Genomic DNA, 18,617 nt, shown 5'->3' with positions numbered 1-18,617 from the left:
CGACGCTTGTGCCAGGCTATGTGCACCCTGAGGCCACGTGAAGTGTCGAACGCCCGCTGGCAGGAGGTCACGGGGCAGACCCAGGTGCCACGGGTCGACTGACTGAGATGACTGGCTGATGCACCACCTGTGCCCCCTACTGTGCCAACCTGCTGTGCTTTAGCCACCCGGCGCTCCGCTCGCTGTTGTGAGCGTCGCTCCTCCGCCCTCCGTTGTTGTTGGAGGGCGACTGCCTCCAACTGCCCAGTAGCATCCTTCACGAGCCTCCTCCACAGAGGCCGATCTTGACACCGCTGGTACCAGTCATCGGCAAGTCCACTCAGCTCCACGTCCTCCTGTACCACATCACTCCATCTCTTCTCTAGCCCGTGCCGCGCCCGCTTAGCCCCCTCAATCCGGCCAAACAAAAGCTGTTTCGGCATGCGGTGGCTGGGCATGCGGGCTACATGACCCAGCCATCGCAGCCTTGCCTGCCGGAGGAGCTCACCGATGGGACCCTGCCCAGATCTTTCAAGGATTTGTGAGCTCCTCACACAATCCAGTCTGGTTAAACCCAGGATGGATCGTAGGCAGGCCAGCCTAAATGTTTCTAACCGGCGAAGATGTTCCATTAGGGGGGTCCACGTTTCGCAAGCGTAGAGAAGGGAGGGAATGACCGTGGCCGAGAAGACCTGAAGCTTAGTGCGGAGCGACAGACCAGGTAGCTTCCACACAGCGTTACGCAACCGATGAAAAGATATTGCCGCTCGACTGATTCGGAGTGAGACCTCTGCTGTTAAACTGGAGCCAGTCATAAGCACACTGCCCAGGTATGGGAAACTCTCCACTCTCTCCACAACTGCCCCATCACCGATTGGGAGTTGTGGGGGTGGAGTGTCCGATGGTACAAAATACCCAGGCAGGTGCTTAGTTTTGGTGGGGCTGATGGTAAGGCCCCACCTCTTAGTGGCACGCTCCAGTCTCAGCAGCAGCGTCTCCAACTCCTCCTCTGACTGAGCAGCTATTACCAAGTCATCAGCATACATAACGTGGTTGAGCAATAGGGAGCCATCCCTTGACCGCACCCGGGCATCGATTAGCCTCCCATTATATCTGTACCATATGGAGATTCCCCCGGTACAGCTATTGAAGGCTTCACGAACTACGTGGTCAAAATAGATGTTAAATAATGTGGGAGCCAGAGGACATCCCTGTCGCACCCCAAGGTGTACAGGGAATGGCTCTGACTCCCGGCCACGTAGTTTTACCCGGGCCCGCTCACCATCATGAAGGTCCTTAATGATCGTGAGCAGAGGGTCAGGTACTCCAAAAGCACGAAGAACGACCCAGAGCCCAGGCCTACTGATGGTATCATAGGCCTTGACCAGGTCAATAAAGCAGAGATGTAGGTCTTGTTGGAATTCCCTACACCTCTGCTGTAGCAGACGGACAGAAAATATGGCATCTGTGCAGGACCGCCCTTTCCTGAAACCGCATTGGGGCTCCGCAAGCCTCTCCTCAGCGTGCCTGGCAAGGCGATGCTGAATAATCCTTGCCCGCTACTAAGCACGCGCACACACACACACCAATAACTGAAAAGTAACTGAAAGGAAGGTCTATTAGCTGCCTATTGGCTTCAAAAATACAGCACAACCCCTTTTAACGACCACCCCTGTCCACGACTAATCACTTAACGACGGGCCTCCATGCAGTCCAATCTGTAGTGTACAGACGTGAAGTGTATAGAAGTGCCGTGGATAGAAGTGTAGTGTATAGAAGTGTCGTGGATAGTGTAGTGTATAGCAGTGTATTGTATAGTCGTGTCGTGCCTCCATGGAGTCCAATGTGTAGTGTCTAGTAGTGTAGTGTATAGTGTAATGTAAAGTAGTGTAGTGTATAGTAGTGTAGTGTATAGTGTAGTGTATAGTGTAGTGTAAAGATGTGTAGTATCTAGTAGTGTCGTGCCTCCATATAGCCCAATGTGTAGTGTACGCAAGTGTAGTGTATAGTGTAGTGTACAGTAGTGTAGTGTATAGTAGTATAGTGTAGTGTAAAGTAGTGTAGTGTCTAGTAGTGTATAGTGTAGTGTACAGTGTAGTGTCTAGTAGTGTCGTGCCTCCATAGAGCCCAATGTGTTCACATACCAACCATTCCCCTCTTAACGAAGGGCTGTTGTAGTCCCAGTGAATATGTATCAATGCATTGATTAACCATGTTTCTTTTAATATTGTGTTTATAATGTTTGATATCCATTGTTTAAATATTATTAAGTACGTTTTTCGGGCCAAAAAGGTAACTTTCGATGCTATCGGAAAGAATTAATCCTTTAACGTGTATATTGCGTTAACTCGTGTAACGAGCAACATCGTGTAACGACTGGTTTCGTGGTTAACCAATAACCTTCGTTAAGAGGAGTGGTGGGTTACACTGTACGTGTTAAGTCCGAAGTCAAGTTTGGCTTCAGCACTCTTCAAAAGCCTACAAATGCAAACTGTTGTCGAACTGGTTTCAAAAAACAAAAAGTTCCCAAATGTCGTCCTGAAATATTTGGTGGGGAAGCCGGGGGGGGGGGGGGGGGGGCGGGGGGCACGGATTTTTTGTTTTTTTTCACTTCACTTGATTGAATTACGGCACCAGGACTTTCCCCAGGAGAGACGCTTCTTGATAGCGGGACAAAAATGAAATGTGCTTCGAAATCACGAGCAATGCACGCAGAGGTTAAGAACCGGAGCGCCGTGCCGGGAGGCGGACCGACTGGCCGACGCATGGGAGACGATGGACAAGTTCGGGAGGCAGACCGACTGGCCGAGGGAGACTGAATGTGGCATCGCAGGACTGAGATCGACGGCATCGACGTGGCGAGGCGCACCGATGCCGGGTGAAGGCCTCGCAAAAGCACGCCTCGCGCCGAACTTCTTCCTCGCGCCGCACGCATCTAAACTGCGCTAACTCGGAGGTGCCGGGGGAGTCGGTGGGTCCATTTGACGCGTGGTTCGAGCGACGCGGCGATGAACATCCGCGCGCGGAGGAAGAGGCGCGCGCCCGCCCGCCCGCCCGCGTCACTTACGTCTCTCATCATTTTGACGGCCTCCCTCGTGCGGCCCAGCTTGCGAGCGCACATGGCGAGCCGCCGTTTAATGTACACCAGCACGTTGGTGTCCCGTCCTGCCACGGCACGCGCGCACAGGGAATCATCGTCAGCGCCTATCGCCCGCTTAAACAAATTTAATCTGATTATTCTAATAAAGGTGCGTTTATAGAGTGCCTTTCCACAAAGTTGCTCACGGCGCTGTACATCACAAAGAATACCAAAACGTGTCCGCCAAGGGGAGGGAAGACAAAGACGTTTAGAAGCGAATTAAGAGAACCGACAGCGAGAGAGAATCAATGCGTCTTGAGGTGGGGTTCAAACCACATGGCCCTTTGTCTCAGAACCGCAAACAACGCTGTGCAGGGCGCTGGACAGCCGGGGAGCAGCGCAACCCTGCGTAGTCCTGGCAGCGCTCCTCCTTTGTAACGAGGGTAAACCACCACGCTCGCTGTGCCGCTCCACGCTCAGTGCGGAGTGCTGTGCGGTGCGTTCTGTGGGGTTCACCCTATACCACGCCCTCTGTGGGGTTCACCCTATACCACGCCCTCTGAGTGGTTCACCCTATACCACGCCCTCTGTGGGGTTCACCCTATACCACGCCCTTTGTGGGGTTCACCCTATACCACGCTCTCTGTGGGGTTCACCCTATACCACGTCCTTTGTGGGGTTCACCCTATACCACGCCCTCTGTGGGGTTCACCCTATACCACGTCCTTTGTGGGGTTCACCCTATACCACGTCCTCTGTGGGGTTCACCCTATACCACGCTCTCTGTGGGGTTCACCCTATACCACGCCCTTTGTGGGGTTCACCCTATACCACGCTCTCTGTGGGGTTCACCCTATAGCACGTCCTCTGTGGGGTTCACCCTATATCACGTCTTCTGTGGGGTTCACCCTATACCACGCCCTCTGTGGGGTTCACCCTATACCACGCCCTCTGTGGGGTTCACCCTATACCACGCCCTCTGTGGGGTTCACCCTATACCACGCCCTCTGTGAGGTTCACCCTATACCACGTCCTTTGTGGGGTTCACCCTATACCACGTCCTCTGTGGGGTTCACCCTATACCACGCTCTCTGTGGGGTTCACCCTATACCACGCCCTTTGTGGGGTTCACCCTATACCACGCTCTCTGTGGGGTTCACCCTATACCACGCCCTCTGTGGGGTTCACCCTATACCACGTCCTCTGTGGGGTTCACCCTATACCACGCCCTCTGTGGGGTTCACCCTATACCACGCCCTCTGTGGGGTTCACCCTATACCACGCCCTCTGTGGGGTTCACCCTATACCACGCCCTCTGTGGGGTTCACCCTATACCACGTCCTTTGTGGGGTTCACCCTATACCACGTCCTCTGTGGGGTTCACCCTATACCACGCTCTCTGTGGGGTTCACCCTATACCACGCCCTCTGTGGGGTTCACCCTATACCACGCCCTCTGTGGGGTTCACCCTATACCACGCCCTCTGTGGGGTTCACCCTATACCACGCCCTCTGTGGGGTTCACCCTATACGACACCCTCTGTGGGGTTCACCCTATACCACGCCCTCTGTGGGGTTCACCCTATACCACGCCCTCTGTGGGGTTCACCCTATACCACGCCCTCTGTGGGGTTCACCCTATACCACGCCCTCTGTGGGGTTCACCCTATACCACGCCCTCTGTGGGGTTCACCCTATACCACGCCCTCTGTGGGGTTCACCCTATACCACGCCCTCTGTGGGGTTCACCCTATACCACGCCCTCTGTGGGGTTCACCCTATACCACGCCCTCTGTGGGGTTCACCCTATACCACGCCCTCTGTGGGGTTCACCCTATACCACGCCCTCTGAGCGGTGCGCTCTGTGCCACGTGCTCTGTGCCACGTGCTCTGTGCCACGTGCTCTGTGTGCCACGTGCTCTGTGTGCCACGTGCTCTGTGCCACGTGCTCTGTGCCACGTGCTCTGTGCCACACTCTCTGTGCCATGTGCTCTGTGTGCCACGTGCTCTGTGTGCCACGTGCTCTGTGTGCCACGTGCTCTGTGTGCCACGTGCTCTCTGTGCCACGTGCTCTGTGCCACGTGCTCTGTGTGCCACGTGCTCTGTGTGCCACGTGCTCTGTGCCACGTGCTCTGTGTGCCACGTGCTCTGTGCCACGTGCTCTGTGCGGTGCGCTGTGTGCGGCGTGCGCTCACTGTGCTGCGCTTCGTGCTGCGTGCTGTGGTGCTGGAGTTGCTGGCTGCGCCTGTAGCACGATTCTCCGGCCTTGAGCGCCAGCTTGAAGAGCCGCTCCGCCTCGACGATGGTCGTGGCTTCTTCCTCCGCCAACAGGATGTAGGCGGAGGCGCACCTGGCGATCACAGCACAACCACACGCCATCGACTCCAGCACGAAGACCTCCAACCACGCATCGCTGGTACACATTTTTCAGCCCATCATTACGGTGGCGAGATGTCGACTACCTCGCCTGGTATGCAGGAGGTCGTGGGTTCGATCCCGACCCTGACGCCTGCTGTATATTTGGAGTTTGCGTGTCTCTCTCCTCGTGCTCGCGTGGAATTTTGATTTCACATTTAGAATCAACATCACGTGTTTAGAGTCGTCCCCTTCCATGCCCTCTGTCCCAGCAACCAGGGCAACCTTCGGTCAACCTCTGCCTCCAAAAGTTTGGAACTCCTCGTCTCTGGCGATTCACAGTCCCAGCTTCTTCAATTATTTTCAAGTCCAGGATTGAGACTTCCTTTCCCCTCTGCCCCTCTGCCCTAATGAACGGACGTCAACTCTGCCCTGCTCGAGAAACTTTTCTCCAAGTTACAAAAAAAAAACCTCCCTTACTCCCTCTTGCCCGACCAACATCTCCCGGTTTCTCCAAACTCTTCTCCGGCGTCCGGAGAAAAATGTTTCCGATTTAGAAAACGGGGAGATGGAGTTCCAAACGGTGACACTTGTTCGAATGTATTCGCTTTTATACCGATCGACATTGTCAACTCCGTTCGGCTTCTCCGAGGACCTCCAGAAACCCGCGAGACGGATGACGAGGTGAAGGCCGCAGGGCTTGCGGCAGCAACAACGGTTTAAGTTGATCCCATTTGTGCAATCTTCCTTGAGGGCCCTGTAAGCATTCCCTGCGACACTGGGCTGCGTAACAACGAACTAATGAGGTATTTAATGGCCGCAAAACAAGACGAAAGCGAATCGGATACAGACGGCGCAAAGGCATCGCGAGAGGCGCCAGCAAACGTTAGGCGCAGGTGCAAGCAAGCGCCGCTTTTTGTTGTCTTATAAACGGTGACACGACGCACGCGGGTCGAAGGAGGTGGCGCAAACGCGTGGGAGCAACGGGCGCCAGTGAGGTGCAGGTGCAAGTAAGCCTCAGCGTTTCTGGTATAATGAAGAGGTGGGAAGAGGGCGCAAGCCTATCTACATCCATTCCTCATCGGCAGCCAAGCGAGGCGCACATTTGTTCTGGGAGCCAGGGCATCGCAAAAGTCAAAACTACCCTGAGCAAGGTCAGATCCAAAAACCAACCGCGCACAACACGCACAACAATGCGTAAAGTACAAACACATTTGAACCGTGTTAAAACGTGCCACGGATTATTATTTTTTTTCTCCGTGTTACAGAATAAACATGATTCAAATTTTTCCCCCCTCCCCCCCACAAATTCTTTTTTTTTTTGGAAACTTCCCGAAATGCCACATTTGCGCCGCTTTGTTTTTTTGACAGCAGGGACAACGACGCGGAACTTGGCAGAGCCGCCGGAGAACCCGGGGCAATGACAGGGCCCGGATTAAGGTTCTTGCAGGCCCTAGGCACTTCTGTTTCGTGAGGCCTTCAGGTGGCAACTTTCTACAATTGGGACTGCCGCCCCCATGTCACTACCGCCGTCGCTGTCACTCCGCTTGTCCCACGCGGAACTTCGCCCAGCCGCTGGACAGATGTCGTCCATCTTCACGCAACCGTTTGAAGATGTTGCTGCTAATTTTGCAGTTAAAACAAATCTCGAAAAGTTCATCTCCGGTTGTTAATTTCTTGCACCTTATGAACAAAAAAAAAGCGTTTTGGAAATACATTGTGCCTATCCTTGCTATATATATAAAAATACATTTATATATCATACAAAAAACAAGGTCAACACTTTTTTTTTACTAGGCCCTGGCACAGTGCCTACTGTGGCCTATTGGATAATAGGGCCCTGGGCAACGGGTGGCCAAAGGTGAACTGAGGGTTGGCAGCACGGGTGACCTTGCTCCGGCTACGCCTGCCAGTGTTGCGATGGACGGTGCTCTGGGTGGAACAACGCAATGGACGGGGCCCTGGGTAGCACTGCCAGATCTGTTTTCAACACCCATCGCCGAGTAAGAACGCTCAGAGAAGACGATTCGTATATATTCCCACTCGTGGGCCGTGCTGGCTTTCATCGGTGCCCGATAACAGCACTTGTCCCAAAAGTATATACAGACTATACGGGGATTGTCTCTTAGTCCAAGCCCCGCCGTCTCTATTTAAGGCCTTGACACAGAGATGCTGCTTCACTGTGTGCGTGTCTCTCCTCATGTGTCTCTGTGCTAACTCGTTCTGCTTGGATGTCTTCTATATATGTGTATGCGGTCTGTATTCTATCACTCTCTTAAATTTCATACTTAACTTGCAATTTAACAATCTTTGAAATAGCGTAATCAACCAGACCATGCATTAATTGTGTTTTGACCGACCGTCTGTGTTGCTTTATATGGTTTCCAAATTTTGCTAAACCCTGTTCAATTTAGTGTGCTCCTCCGTCTATATATCTGCGGTTATGTGTTTCCTCTCTCTTAAATTTAGCTCTTCTGTACCTGATGATGATTGCTTGTGTTGCAATCGAAACGTCGTACGCTATTATGTAATTTTATTATTTCTTATTTCTACGTGACTTTACCGAAAAAAACAAAGAGTAATTCCTGCAGTCACGAAAGCGTCAAATTAAGTTTGACTCTGCTGCTCTTGACGAAGTTATCTGGCTTGACCACCTAAGTGTGACATTGTAGTCGTTGCTCTGCATCTACATCAGCCGTACGAAAGAAGATTTTCACGCGATAAGCCACTACGTCGAGCTATCATTTGTGGCCAGGTCACTTCTGAAAAATAGCTATCGAGCCGCGTGAGCCTTAACCGGTAAAATTTAAACGATTTACCGGTTAATGTTCACGTGGGTAATGAAGTGTTGCCGGTTCAATAATGGTTTACATTGGCTCAAACGAAAGAAAAATGCAGAGACGATCCGAGCGTACATTCTGTTTCTCATTGTGTATATATAAAGCCACTTCCGAATGTGACAAAACTTACTCAATGTTTTCCCAACGTGGACACAAAATAAGGTAGCCAGCGGAGGCGATGTCTCTACATGGCGTCGGCGAGGTTCTCATCTCTGCGGCATCACCCGGGAACATCCTGAACGCCGCAAAGCATGTGCTGTCTGTCAGCAAACAGTATACCCCACCTGTCATCTCCAGCATGCCCCATGAGCAAGAAAATCATAACACACACTCATCTGCCTCCAGAGCAACAAGCACTCAAAAGTGTCTCTGTCCCATCCCGCGAGGGAGGCCGCAAAAACGTCGTCAAAAAACTCCCCCCCCCGCCCCCCCCCCCCCCCGTCGGAAATGTGCGCACGGCACGCCAAATGGATCCAACGTGCGCGGTACCGCGCCGTGACGTGGCACAAACGGCGAATAATGTTCATTCCTGTTCCGGGCGACTTCACAACAGAGACATTCCCGTGAGAATAGGCGTGCGCTACATTTATGAAACGCTCACCGACTCCCAACCCAACGCCAATCCTTACCGGCACCCCCCCCCCCCCCAAATCAGTCAACAAAGAGGTACCGGTGTGGTCAGGCCACGGCTCCAGGGGCCGGCTGCCACAGCTCACTGCCACCGCCACGGCGAGAGGCCTCGACGACCTGGTGCGCGCCGCAGCCACTGAGCCAGAGCAACGACCGGCTCTCTCCACCGTGGAGAGACGGACAGCACGCACCCCACCACCACCACGCCACGCACCCCACCACCATCCACAATTACCCCCCCTACCACGCCCACTCACCCCCTTACCACGCCAAGCACCCCACCACCACCACGCCAAGCACCCCACCACCATCCACTATCACCCCCCCACTCAACCCCTTACCACGCCAAGCACCCCACCACCACCACGCCACGCACCCCACCACCATCCACAATTACCCCCCCCACCACCCCCACTCAACCCATTACCACGCCAAGCACCCCACCACCACGCCGAGCACCCCACCACCACGCCAAGCACCCCACCACCACGCACCCCACCACCACGCCAAGCACCCCACCACCACCCCACTCACCCCCACCAGCACGCCACGCACCTCACCACGCCACTTGCTCTTCGTCCCGCCCTACCCCAACCGCCACCACCCCCCCACCCCCGACCTCCCTCCTTTTCTCATCTTCACTCTTTTTAACTGCTTTTTGTGTTTAGTTTGTGGTCCTTCCCTCCCGCCTCACCTCCGATTAGCAACGTTTGGTTGGCTACGTACGGTGCGAAATAAGTTCAACGTGCGTACGTAAGTGATTGCAGCCATTTCCAATTGTCATTGCCAACCCACGCACTGCAGCTCGCCCGGCCGCCCGCGCGAAATGAATAACCGCGGCACGCTTCTTCTCGAAATGCCGGAGATGATCACTTGAAGGCCGCGTCACATGTAGTGTGGGGCTGATTAAAACCGTTCAACAGTCGGGAGTAAAACTGGAACCATTTCTAAAAAATGTTGGAGCGATTTTATTGAACACATTCTACAATAGCACTGCCTTTTCCTTTCAAGGCCACACACCGCTGTTATTGACGAGTGTGTTGAGTTGTTGCTATTTGTGCTTGAGCACCGATGCCAACACAGCAGCAGCAACAGCATCACCAAATAGTTTAGCTACACCTACAGGCGTACCCTCTTACAGCGCTCAGGAAGGGCTCTTGGTAAACGGAGCGCTACACGAAACAGCGCTATAGGTCACTAAAATATGGTTCCAATGGAGATGCGTTACTGACAACGCTATAGGAAACAGCGCTATAGGTCACTACAATATGGTTCCAATGGAGATGCATTACCGAAGGCGCTATAGGAAACGGTGCTATAGGTCACTATCACATGGTTCCAATGGAGATGCGTTACTGACAACGCTATAGGAAACAGCGCTATAGGTCACTATAACATGGTTCCAATGGAGATGCATTACCGAAGGCGCTATAGGAAACGGTGCTATAGGTCACTATAACATGGTTCCAATGGAGATGCGTTACTGACAATGCTATAGGAAACAGCGCTATAGGTCACTATAACATGGTTCCAATGGAGATGCATTACCGAAGGCGCTATAGGAAACGGTGCTATAGGTCACTATAACATGGTTCCAATGGAGATGCATTACCGACAGCGCTATAGGAAACAGCGCTATAGGAGGTCACTATAACATGGTTCCAATAAAGATGCGTTACCGACAGAACTATAGGTCACTATAACACGGTTGCAATGGAGATGCATTACCGACAGAACTATAGGTCACTATAACATGGTTCCAATAAAGATGCGTTACCGACAGAACTATACGTCACTATAACACTGTTGCAATGGAGATGCGCCCTCTTCGTAACTCCGCGGCAACCATGCATCGGAGCCTCCGCCCGAACACTCGAGGTGTTGCCGGTTAAACGTGCGAAGGATACGTGCCGCCCTTGGTCGCTCCGTCACACGTACGAGCCGCTGAGCAATTCATTACAGAGCATTGCGGTTGGAGGAAACGTCATCGGGAAAGATGGGGTCGACGATTCGACGCTTCTCGTTCAACCGGCGCACGGCCAACTTTAAACGCACAAAACGGTGGAATATGTTCAGCAATTTAAAATAAATTATAGGCGAAGCCAACTTATCGCCAAGTATCAAGCACCACATCGTCTCTGTACGATTGCGTGGATCCAGCCAATGGAAGTAGGAAAACCAGAGCAATGGTTAACATGCCAAACGAGCTTAAAAAAGACAAGGAATGCGCCAACTTAGTTATTGTCTTTTGTAAAAATCTATTATCTTGTGTTTAACAATCATCGTCGCAACGTGGACAATGAAGTTGAATGAGCAGCGGGATGAATTTGTGCATGCAAAAGCCATTCTGTCAAATTAAGGTAAAAAATAAATAACAATTCTGACGACAACTTGTATTAACCTTAAACGTTTTGGCGGGGATAGAATGTGCATGTGGACTACGCGCAACCGTGCCAGCGGTAATGGCAACCGCATGTCGAATGCCCTATGAATAAAGCCATCCCCTGTTTCAATGTTCCCATGGGGAGAAGGTGAATGTTTGCTTTCCCGACATCGACTCCGCCGCTGCTTACGTGACTCCGTCAACTGAAAGGGCATCAACGATCGCGGTCCCACAACAATTACCCCCGCAGCCTCGTGACAGCACGCGGCTTGTAAAGAGAGCTGCTCAGCTCAGTGGAGCTCGCCAGTTGAAGTCCGGTAATACGACGTGAAAAAACAAAATCGCACCATTTTTAAAAAAAATATATATATCAGGCTTTCGCGAAACAATATTACGATTCGTAATGGGGGATTTTTTTTTTGGTCATTTGGTTAGGTCGTCTAAACAAAAAAGTGTCGGAATACCCTCCTCCGACCCGACACGGCCACCGAAATAAAAGTGTCACACGTGAATCAAACGTGGCCAATAGTACGTCCGCTTCAGCAGCACTCGGTGTTGTTGGTGTTGGACAGCGATCTCACAAACGCTTAAAATGGGTAATGATGTTTCGCTGTAGGTTACATCCAGAATCCTCCGGTTGTTAACAACAGGAGCTTCAGATCTCGAGATCGTACCGACCCATGTAAAAACGCAGGGTGCTGCTGAAGCACTAACAAATCTGGCCACGCTGGATTCACGCGAGGCGCTTATTAATCAACCGTGTCGGGTTGGAGGAGGCTTAACGACGCACGTTTCTTTTTTACACGACCTAACCCAATTAAAAATCCAACAATTACACAAACTCCTCTCCGTGACTTGTGCCGTGATACCCACAACTCTTGTGCTGTATACATCAATAACGCTTTGACCTTAAAAATAAAATATACATAAACAGTAAGACATTTGGGGCAATGGCCCTTCTGTGGCATTCAGGAAGAAGCGATACACCATGAGAGAATAAAAACGCTTGTAGATACATTTTTCATTTAATCCAACGGAACCCATTCCGTTTAACACATAGGCTTTCGCGACCAATGCCATCCATATAGGTTTATTGGGTTAGAACGTGTAAATTTACACGATCTATTTTATGCGATCTAACCCCCCCCAAAAAAAACCCCTATATTATGGGAACCCATTCTAGAACGAGCAACAATTCAGAACCCACTTAAACTTGGCGTAAACAAGCGCAGCCTCCGAATGAAGTCCACTCCTTCTCTAGCCTCTCCAGTGACGTGCGACGGAGAAGGGCCGGCCGGCCGGCCGGCCATTGCCCACAACGTCGCCCGTTGCACGTTCTCCCCCTTCGAGACCACGACGCCGCTCCGCGTTTCATATCCGCGGCACGTCCGCGTCGCACGCTGCGCACACAGTGGACGAGGCGAAGCATCGCGCCGAGGGCTGCCAACGTCGCTCTCTGTACTTGAAGGACGAGGGAAGGCCGTTTTTTTTTTTAAGTGAACGCGGCTATGAGGAGGCGGGTCACGTAGCCCGCGCGCACACGCAACCGTGCCGTGGCCGCGGCGCCACGACGTTCCGATACGTTCACGGGGTTGCAAAGAAATTCGAACTTACGGTCGAGCAATCGATTATCCGGCGCGCGATATATCCGGCTTCCGACATTATCCAGCAGGTCTGGGCCTATCCGGCATAACCGGCAAAATCACTTCAAAGGCTGTAACCATTTTGATTGAAAGCTTTCGTGACTGCAGTGATTCATATTGTTAATATATATTATTATTTTATTGTTTCCCTTCAACGTGACTTTACCGAAAGAACCAAGAATATGAATAGGCTGTAACCAGTCTGGCGATCGGATCCGTGTGGGTGTCAAATATTATAATCAGTACATTATACACTACATACAACAAACAATGAAAATACTGCACGTATTTATACATTTTCATGACTAATAACGACGGTAATAAAAACAAAAAATACACTGCTATCCAGGGAAAGTTGCCTTGTGTAATTTGGCATTCGCCGGAGCACCAGTCTAAAGGCTGCATCAGTACGGCGATCGTCAAACTCATGTCGTTGAAACAAGAGCGTAGTAGAAGTGCTACGGACATCGCCCCTTGCAGAGTCTTCAGGATTGGAGTGGTAAGTACGGTACAGTAAATACCGTAACTTTTTATAATAGGATGATTATTGTTGTCTATTTGTATGTTTATTTATACCAAATTCACTTGGTAAACACAACACCTAAAAACATGTCTTACAAGATGTGTAAAAAAATAAGCTATTTATAATAATGTCGTGATTATGCGGCTTTTTTTAAAATCCAGCGTCCCCTTCCCTCCCCCAAAGCCACTGAAATTATAATCAATTATCTACTATATAAAAAAGACAAAGACCCCCTGTATAGCCTTAACAGACTGTAGGGGCAAATGCTGTTCGCGAGCACCTATGAAGGCCGGCACGGCACATGAGTAAATGGGTGGCCAGCACCACGCCAGGCTGCCTGTCTCCCCAGTGACGATGTTTGCACACTGCACAAGTGAGGTTCAGTCGACCTAGGGGAGGCCCACGATCGGTTTAGATAATCGTAATTGGCATTGGCCATGAGCGGAAATCGAACCCAGATTGCTGGATTTGAATCGCAGCGCGCAAAACGGCTCCACTTCCGCTCTTTATATAGACGGACACGTATAAAAAAAATACGAGTTAAATTAGCCACCACTGTGCTTATTTGCGAGTGGTGCGGTGGTCACGAGTCATTTGGAGGAATGAGAGACGGTGACAACGCCACCGGCTTAAGAGGCAGGGCTCCGACAGACAGCGCTACTTAACGCGAGCCCCAAAGGCCGATCGAGGTGTCACGCTCAGACGAGTGAAAGCTCGCGCTAATACGGGGCAAATGTCACTCCGATCCAGGTGTGCACTGGCTCACGGTTTGCCGAATGAATACGTTTGCGAGATGGCACTCATTACACACAAAGCGCTCGCCACAAATGAACCACAATAACTTTCCGGTCTCGTCCAGGAGCATAAAAAATAGCGAACTCCGGTCATGCTCGCAGCGGCTTTTGGCTGGTCGAACAAAGACGGTCACTGTGTCGCGCGCTTTGAGATGCACTTCTGTGGCCGTCTGGAATGCTCTTCCTTCCGATAATAGGAAGCCACTTGAACTGTGCACTATTAAATAAGCTAGATTGAAAACTCATTGCTTAAAACTGCTTTTTATGTTTAGTTTGATGTCCTTCCCCCGCACCTCCAATTCGTTCGCTGGCTACGTACGGTGCAGAAGAAGTTCAACATACGTACGTCCGCACGTAACAGCGGTATTTTCAATTTGTCATTCCCAACCCACGCCCTGCAACCGCACCCCCTCGTCCACCCACACGCCCGCCTGCCCGCCCCTCCCCCTGTGAAGATGTGAATTGTTTTTACACATCCAACAGCATTATGGCAATTATAAAAGCGATGTTGACAATACTTTGGTACACTCGCCTACGCTGACAAGTGATTTGTAAAGGATAAGTGCGCAGGGTAAGCCAGTAGTCCGTTACGGAGCCTCCTACGCATCGTACCGCATCGTGCAACGTCGAGGAAATGCCACCGAGGTGACCCAACACAAATGCCTCGGGTATTGTATAAGTTGGCTTCTGATTATACACAGATTTTGGGCATTAATTCAACAAGTTTTTGAAACAGCTGGCCAGGATTGGGCAAAAGCTAGCTCACTTTTCACGCAGGAAATTGGAGAGCACAGACTAAGTGATTAGTAATCGAACATGAACACTAACAAATTACGTATTTAAGAATCACAACTAAAGAGACGAACAACATATACAGACATACTCTTCACTCTTTGGTTCTTTCCGTTAAGTCACGTAGGTATCAAATAAAATGAATCACGACGTTTCGGGCACAACACAAGCGTCCTGATGACGTGACTTTACCGAAAGAACCAAAGAGCATGGATTCCTGCAGTCACGAAGCTTAAAATCAACATATACAGACTATAAATAATAATGATTCATTATTAAACTTAAAGTAATGTATAAACTTAAAATCTCAAACTATCCGGGACACTGTTCGAGTGCCCCAACCAGATTACTGCTATTAGTAAGCATCATTATTATATTATTCGTACCATTCTTTAATTGAAAATACCGTGAGAGCCACCAACTGAACGTCGCGAGGGAAATATTTGCGACACAATAGCAGTGACTTGAACGCCATGGCAAGTGACATGTATGTCAGCAAGTTCTCCGAGCTGCGGAACGTCCAATTCATGAGGGGCGGTTTCTTGGCGACGCTGCTGCCTCGGCAGTGGTGCGCAAAGCACGGCTAAGAAAAAAATAAAATTTAAATACGATCTCTGCACGGTCGTCAATAACGCTGTGGCCTTCAAAAGGAGAATGATATAATCGGTGACGCTTGTGAGGCAACGGGTCCCTCCTTCGTAGCGTTTACCTTTTCCTTTGAAGGCCAAACAGCATTGTTGACGAACGCGTTGGGCATTTTTATTTTTTGGCCGTCAATAATTGGTCGTTTCTGTTGGATGAGCGGGCGAGCGCACGCACGCAGACACCGGCAAACGTCTCACGAATGCGTGCGCGCGTCAGTAATTGCTACATTTAAGCCCGCGTGGGGGGAATGGGGCGCCTCTGCAGCAGAAACCTCCTCCCCAACAACGCGGCGCGTTTACGGCGATCATTTACAAAACACACCAGAAAGCCAGGAACGCATACGCCCGTGGGATTTGCAACACCTGGCTGTGCACGCGCAGAAGCCGCCCCTCAACAAGGCTCGCGCAGCGCTCTGCGGCGGCAAGCTCTCCGTGCGTGCCACGGTGCGCTAAATAACGACCCTGGTAACGTGCGTGTTTGCACAGGTATGTATGGCAACTGTCAGGGGGAATTCCGGTCAGAGGAGGCCAATGCTGCTCACAGCTGCCAGGCAGCCACGATGGGCACCACCGCACGGCTTGCGTCGCTCACCTCTCCGCTCGGCAGCCTTCTTTAAGTTTAACACGTATGCTTTCGCGACCAATGTCATCCATAATATAGGTTTTGTTGAGTTAGAGCGTGTAAATATAAATGCGTCGTTCAACCCGCCACCACCCGACACAGCCAATTGGTAAGGTTTGTCACGTAAACAGAATATGGCAATTCGTTACTAGTACAGCACATCGGCGTGTTGTGGATTTGTGTTGTGGAATGTTGAGGATTTGCTCTCCAAAAATCACCTGTCAGTTTAACACGTAGACTTTCGCGACCAATATTATTCAGAGTAAACGTTTTTGGTTTAGATCGCGTTATTCATAAATGTGTCGTAACCCTCCACCACCCAACACAGCCAATCACGTTGACAAAAGCCAAATAGTTCACTACTTTAGCCCACCGGTGTGTTGAAGAGTGAATCCACAACATTTTCAGTTTGAGTACGACGTTTTGCTGGTAATTACATCCAGCATCATCGGGCAATTCGCCAGAATGGTGAAGCCCTCACTTGCTCCCGGTCGTAAATAGAGCAGCAGCAGGGTGACGTCATCATTTAACTCATTCAGGTGCAGTGATTTGAGGCGAAGGGGGGGGTATTGTAATTATATAATAGATTGGTAATCAGTCAAGGATTATGATTAGCAATGAGTTGTAGATTACTAATCTACAACTAGTAATGAGTTGTAGATTACGAATGTAAAACACATGTCCGAGAACGGGTACCTAGAGCAGTCACCATGAAGGTGGATCTGGATCCCAGTGATGAAATAACAGGTGTGCAACATACATCCCGCCACGGTGGCCAGATGTTCACTCCCTCGCCTGGTACACAGGAGGTCGCTCGATCCCGAGCCTGACGCCTGCTGTATATTTGGAGTTTGCGTGTCTCTCTCCCCGTGGTGGCGTGGATTTTTCTCCGGGGTCCTCCGGTTCTTCCTCCCACATTGACAATCAAAATGCATTTCGAGTATACGGCAGCTGTACGTTTCCACGCGATGATAAGCCACCCTCGCGTCGAGCTCTCATTTGTGACAGCCAGGTTCGCTTCTGAAGAAGAGCGACGCAGGCTCAGTCAGGGCCTCACCCGGTAAAATAAGATGGGCAGGAGGATCGGCCTCAGGCCCTCCGAGACGCCCCTCTGCATTTCAAGCTCAAAAAAACGTGGGGGGGCTTTCCGATTGACCGAAGTGATTTAGTCGCGTGCCGCTGTGTTGTGCGGGCGTTTTCATTTGGGGCATTTCTCAACGGTTTTGAGCGCGATTGAACCTTTTGGCTTCACGGTTACCGGGGTCGTAGCAGCGTGGTATTTGATGCACATCACAAAAGGCACCGTTTGAAGAGTAGACGAGGAGGAGATTTTGTTTTGGAGAGACGGGTGTCAAAATATGGGCCAAAAACGATGGGCTATAATGAAGTATTAACAACAACAAAAAGTGGATCACCTGAGACTGTTGAGTGCACACAAAGGCTGGTGGGAATTTCATGGCAGGGGTTCGGGCATGCAATTTTTAAGTTTAGGAAAGAATGAGTGCGGTATTTTTCACTTAAGAAAAGTGTGGTCACCCCATCTACGCCTCCTCTATATAAGGAACGAAACAGGTGGAGGACTTCTCCACAAATCTGGCTGTCGCCTGATGAAGCTAGTTGTAATTACTGGCGAAACGTCGTACTCGGATTGTAAATGTTGTGGCTTGGCTCTCCAACACACAACCGGTGTGCTGTACTAGTATACTACACTATACACTACTATACACTACACTATACACTACACTATACACTAGTGCTGTACTTGTGACGAATTGGCCACGTTCTGTTTACGAGACAACCCTTACTAGTTGGCTGTGTCGGGTGGTGGCGGGTTTAACGACACATTTATAGATTCACGCGATCTAACTAAAAAAAACCTCTTATCATTATGGATAATGTTATTATGGAAAAATGAGATATCAAGGATTGATATGGGTTTGTTGTTGGGTGGTGGAGGAGGGCACAAGCTTTCAAATGCGCAATGGAGTGGATATATGAAGACAAAGATTCCGCCTCCCCCCCCCCCATAGCCTTAATCAACTTTTGGGGCAAGTTCGGTTAAGCCAGCACCACGCTCGGCCGCCTTTTTCTCCCGAGTGGCGATGGCTACACACCGTACCAGGTACTCATTTGAGGCTGAGTCGACCTAGGGGAGGCCCAGAACCAGTTCGTAAAATCGTCACTGGTGTTGGCCGCGATGCAGGAACGAACTCGGATGGCCAGGTTCGTAGCGCAGCGCGCTAACCGCTGAGCCACCGCTCCCATACAACACACATACACGCACGCACATTCTTTAAGCGTGTACAGGAGAGAAGCGATAGCATCGATGTAATT

At 50.7% G+C, this 18,617-nt stretch overlaps 1 protein-coding gene across 12 annotated transcripts in view; it reads right to left on the bottom strand.

Moving 5' to 3' along the window:
• The window catches only part of ST7 (suppression of tumorigenicity 7), a 117,225-nt gene that overhangs the window by 31,651 nt on the left and 66,957 nt on the right, over nt 1–18,617 (bottom strand). For all 12 annotated transcript variants that reach the window (XM_076074254.1, XM_076074248.1, XM_076074252.1 and 9 more), the window contains 2 exons: nt 5,253–5,407; nt 3,047–3,144 (listed from right to left, as the gene is read on the bottom strand). In XM_076074254.1, the coding sequence (XP_075930369.1) occupies nt 3,047–3,144; nt 5,253–5,407 (253 nt within the window). The remainder of the gene's footprint in view (nt 1–3,046; nt 3,145–5,252; nt 5,408–18,617) is intronic.

The sequence above is a fragment of the Petromyzon marinus genome, chromosome 46, assembly GCF_048934315.1.
Source record: "Petromyzon marinus isolate PM22_M1 ecotype Great Lakes invasive population chromosome 46, UKy_Petmar_22M1.pri1.0, whole genome shotgun sequence".
NCBI classification, from domain to species: domain Eukaryota; kingdom Metazoa; phylum Chordata; class Hyperoartia; order Petromyzontiformes; family Petromyzontidae; genus Petromyzon; species Petromyzon marinus.
This window is presented reverse-complemented; position numbering and strand designations above follow the sequence as displayed.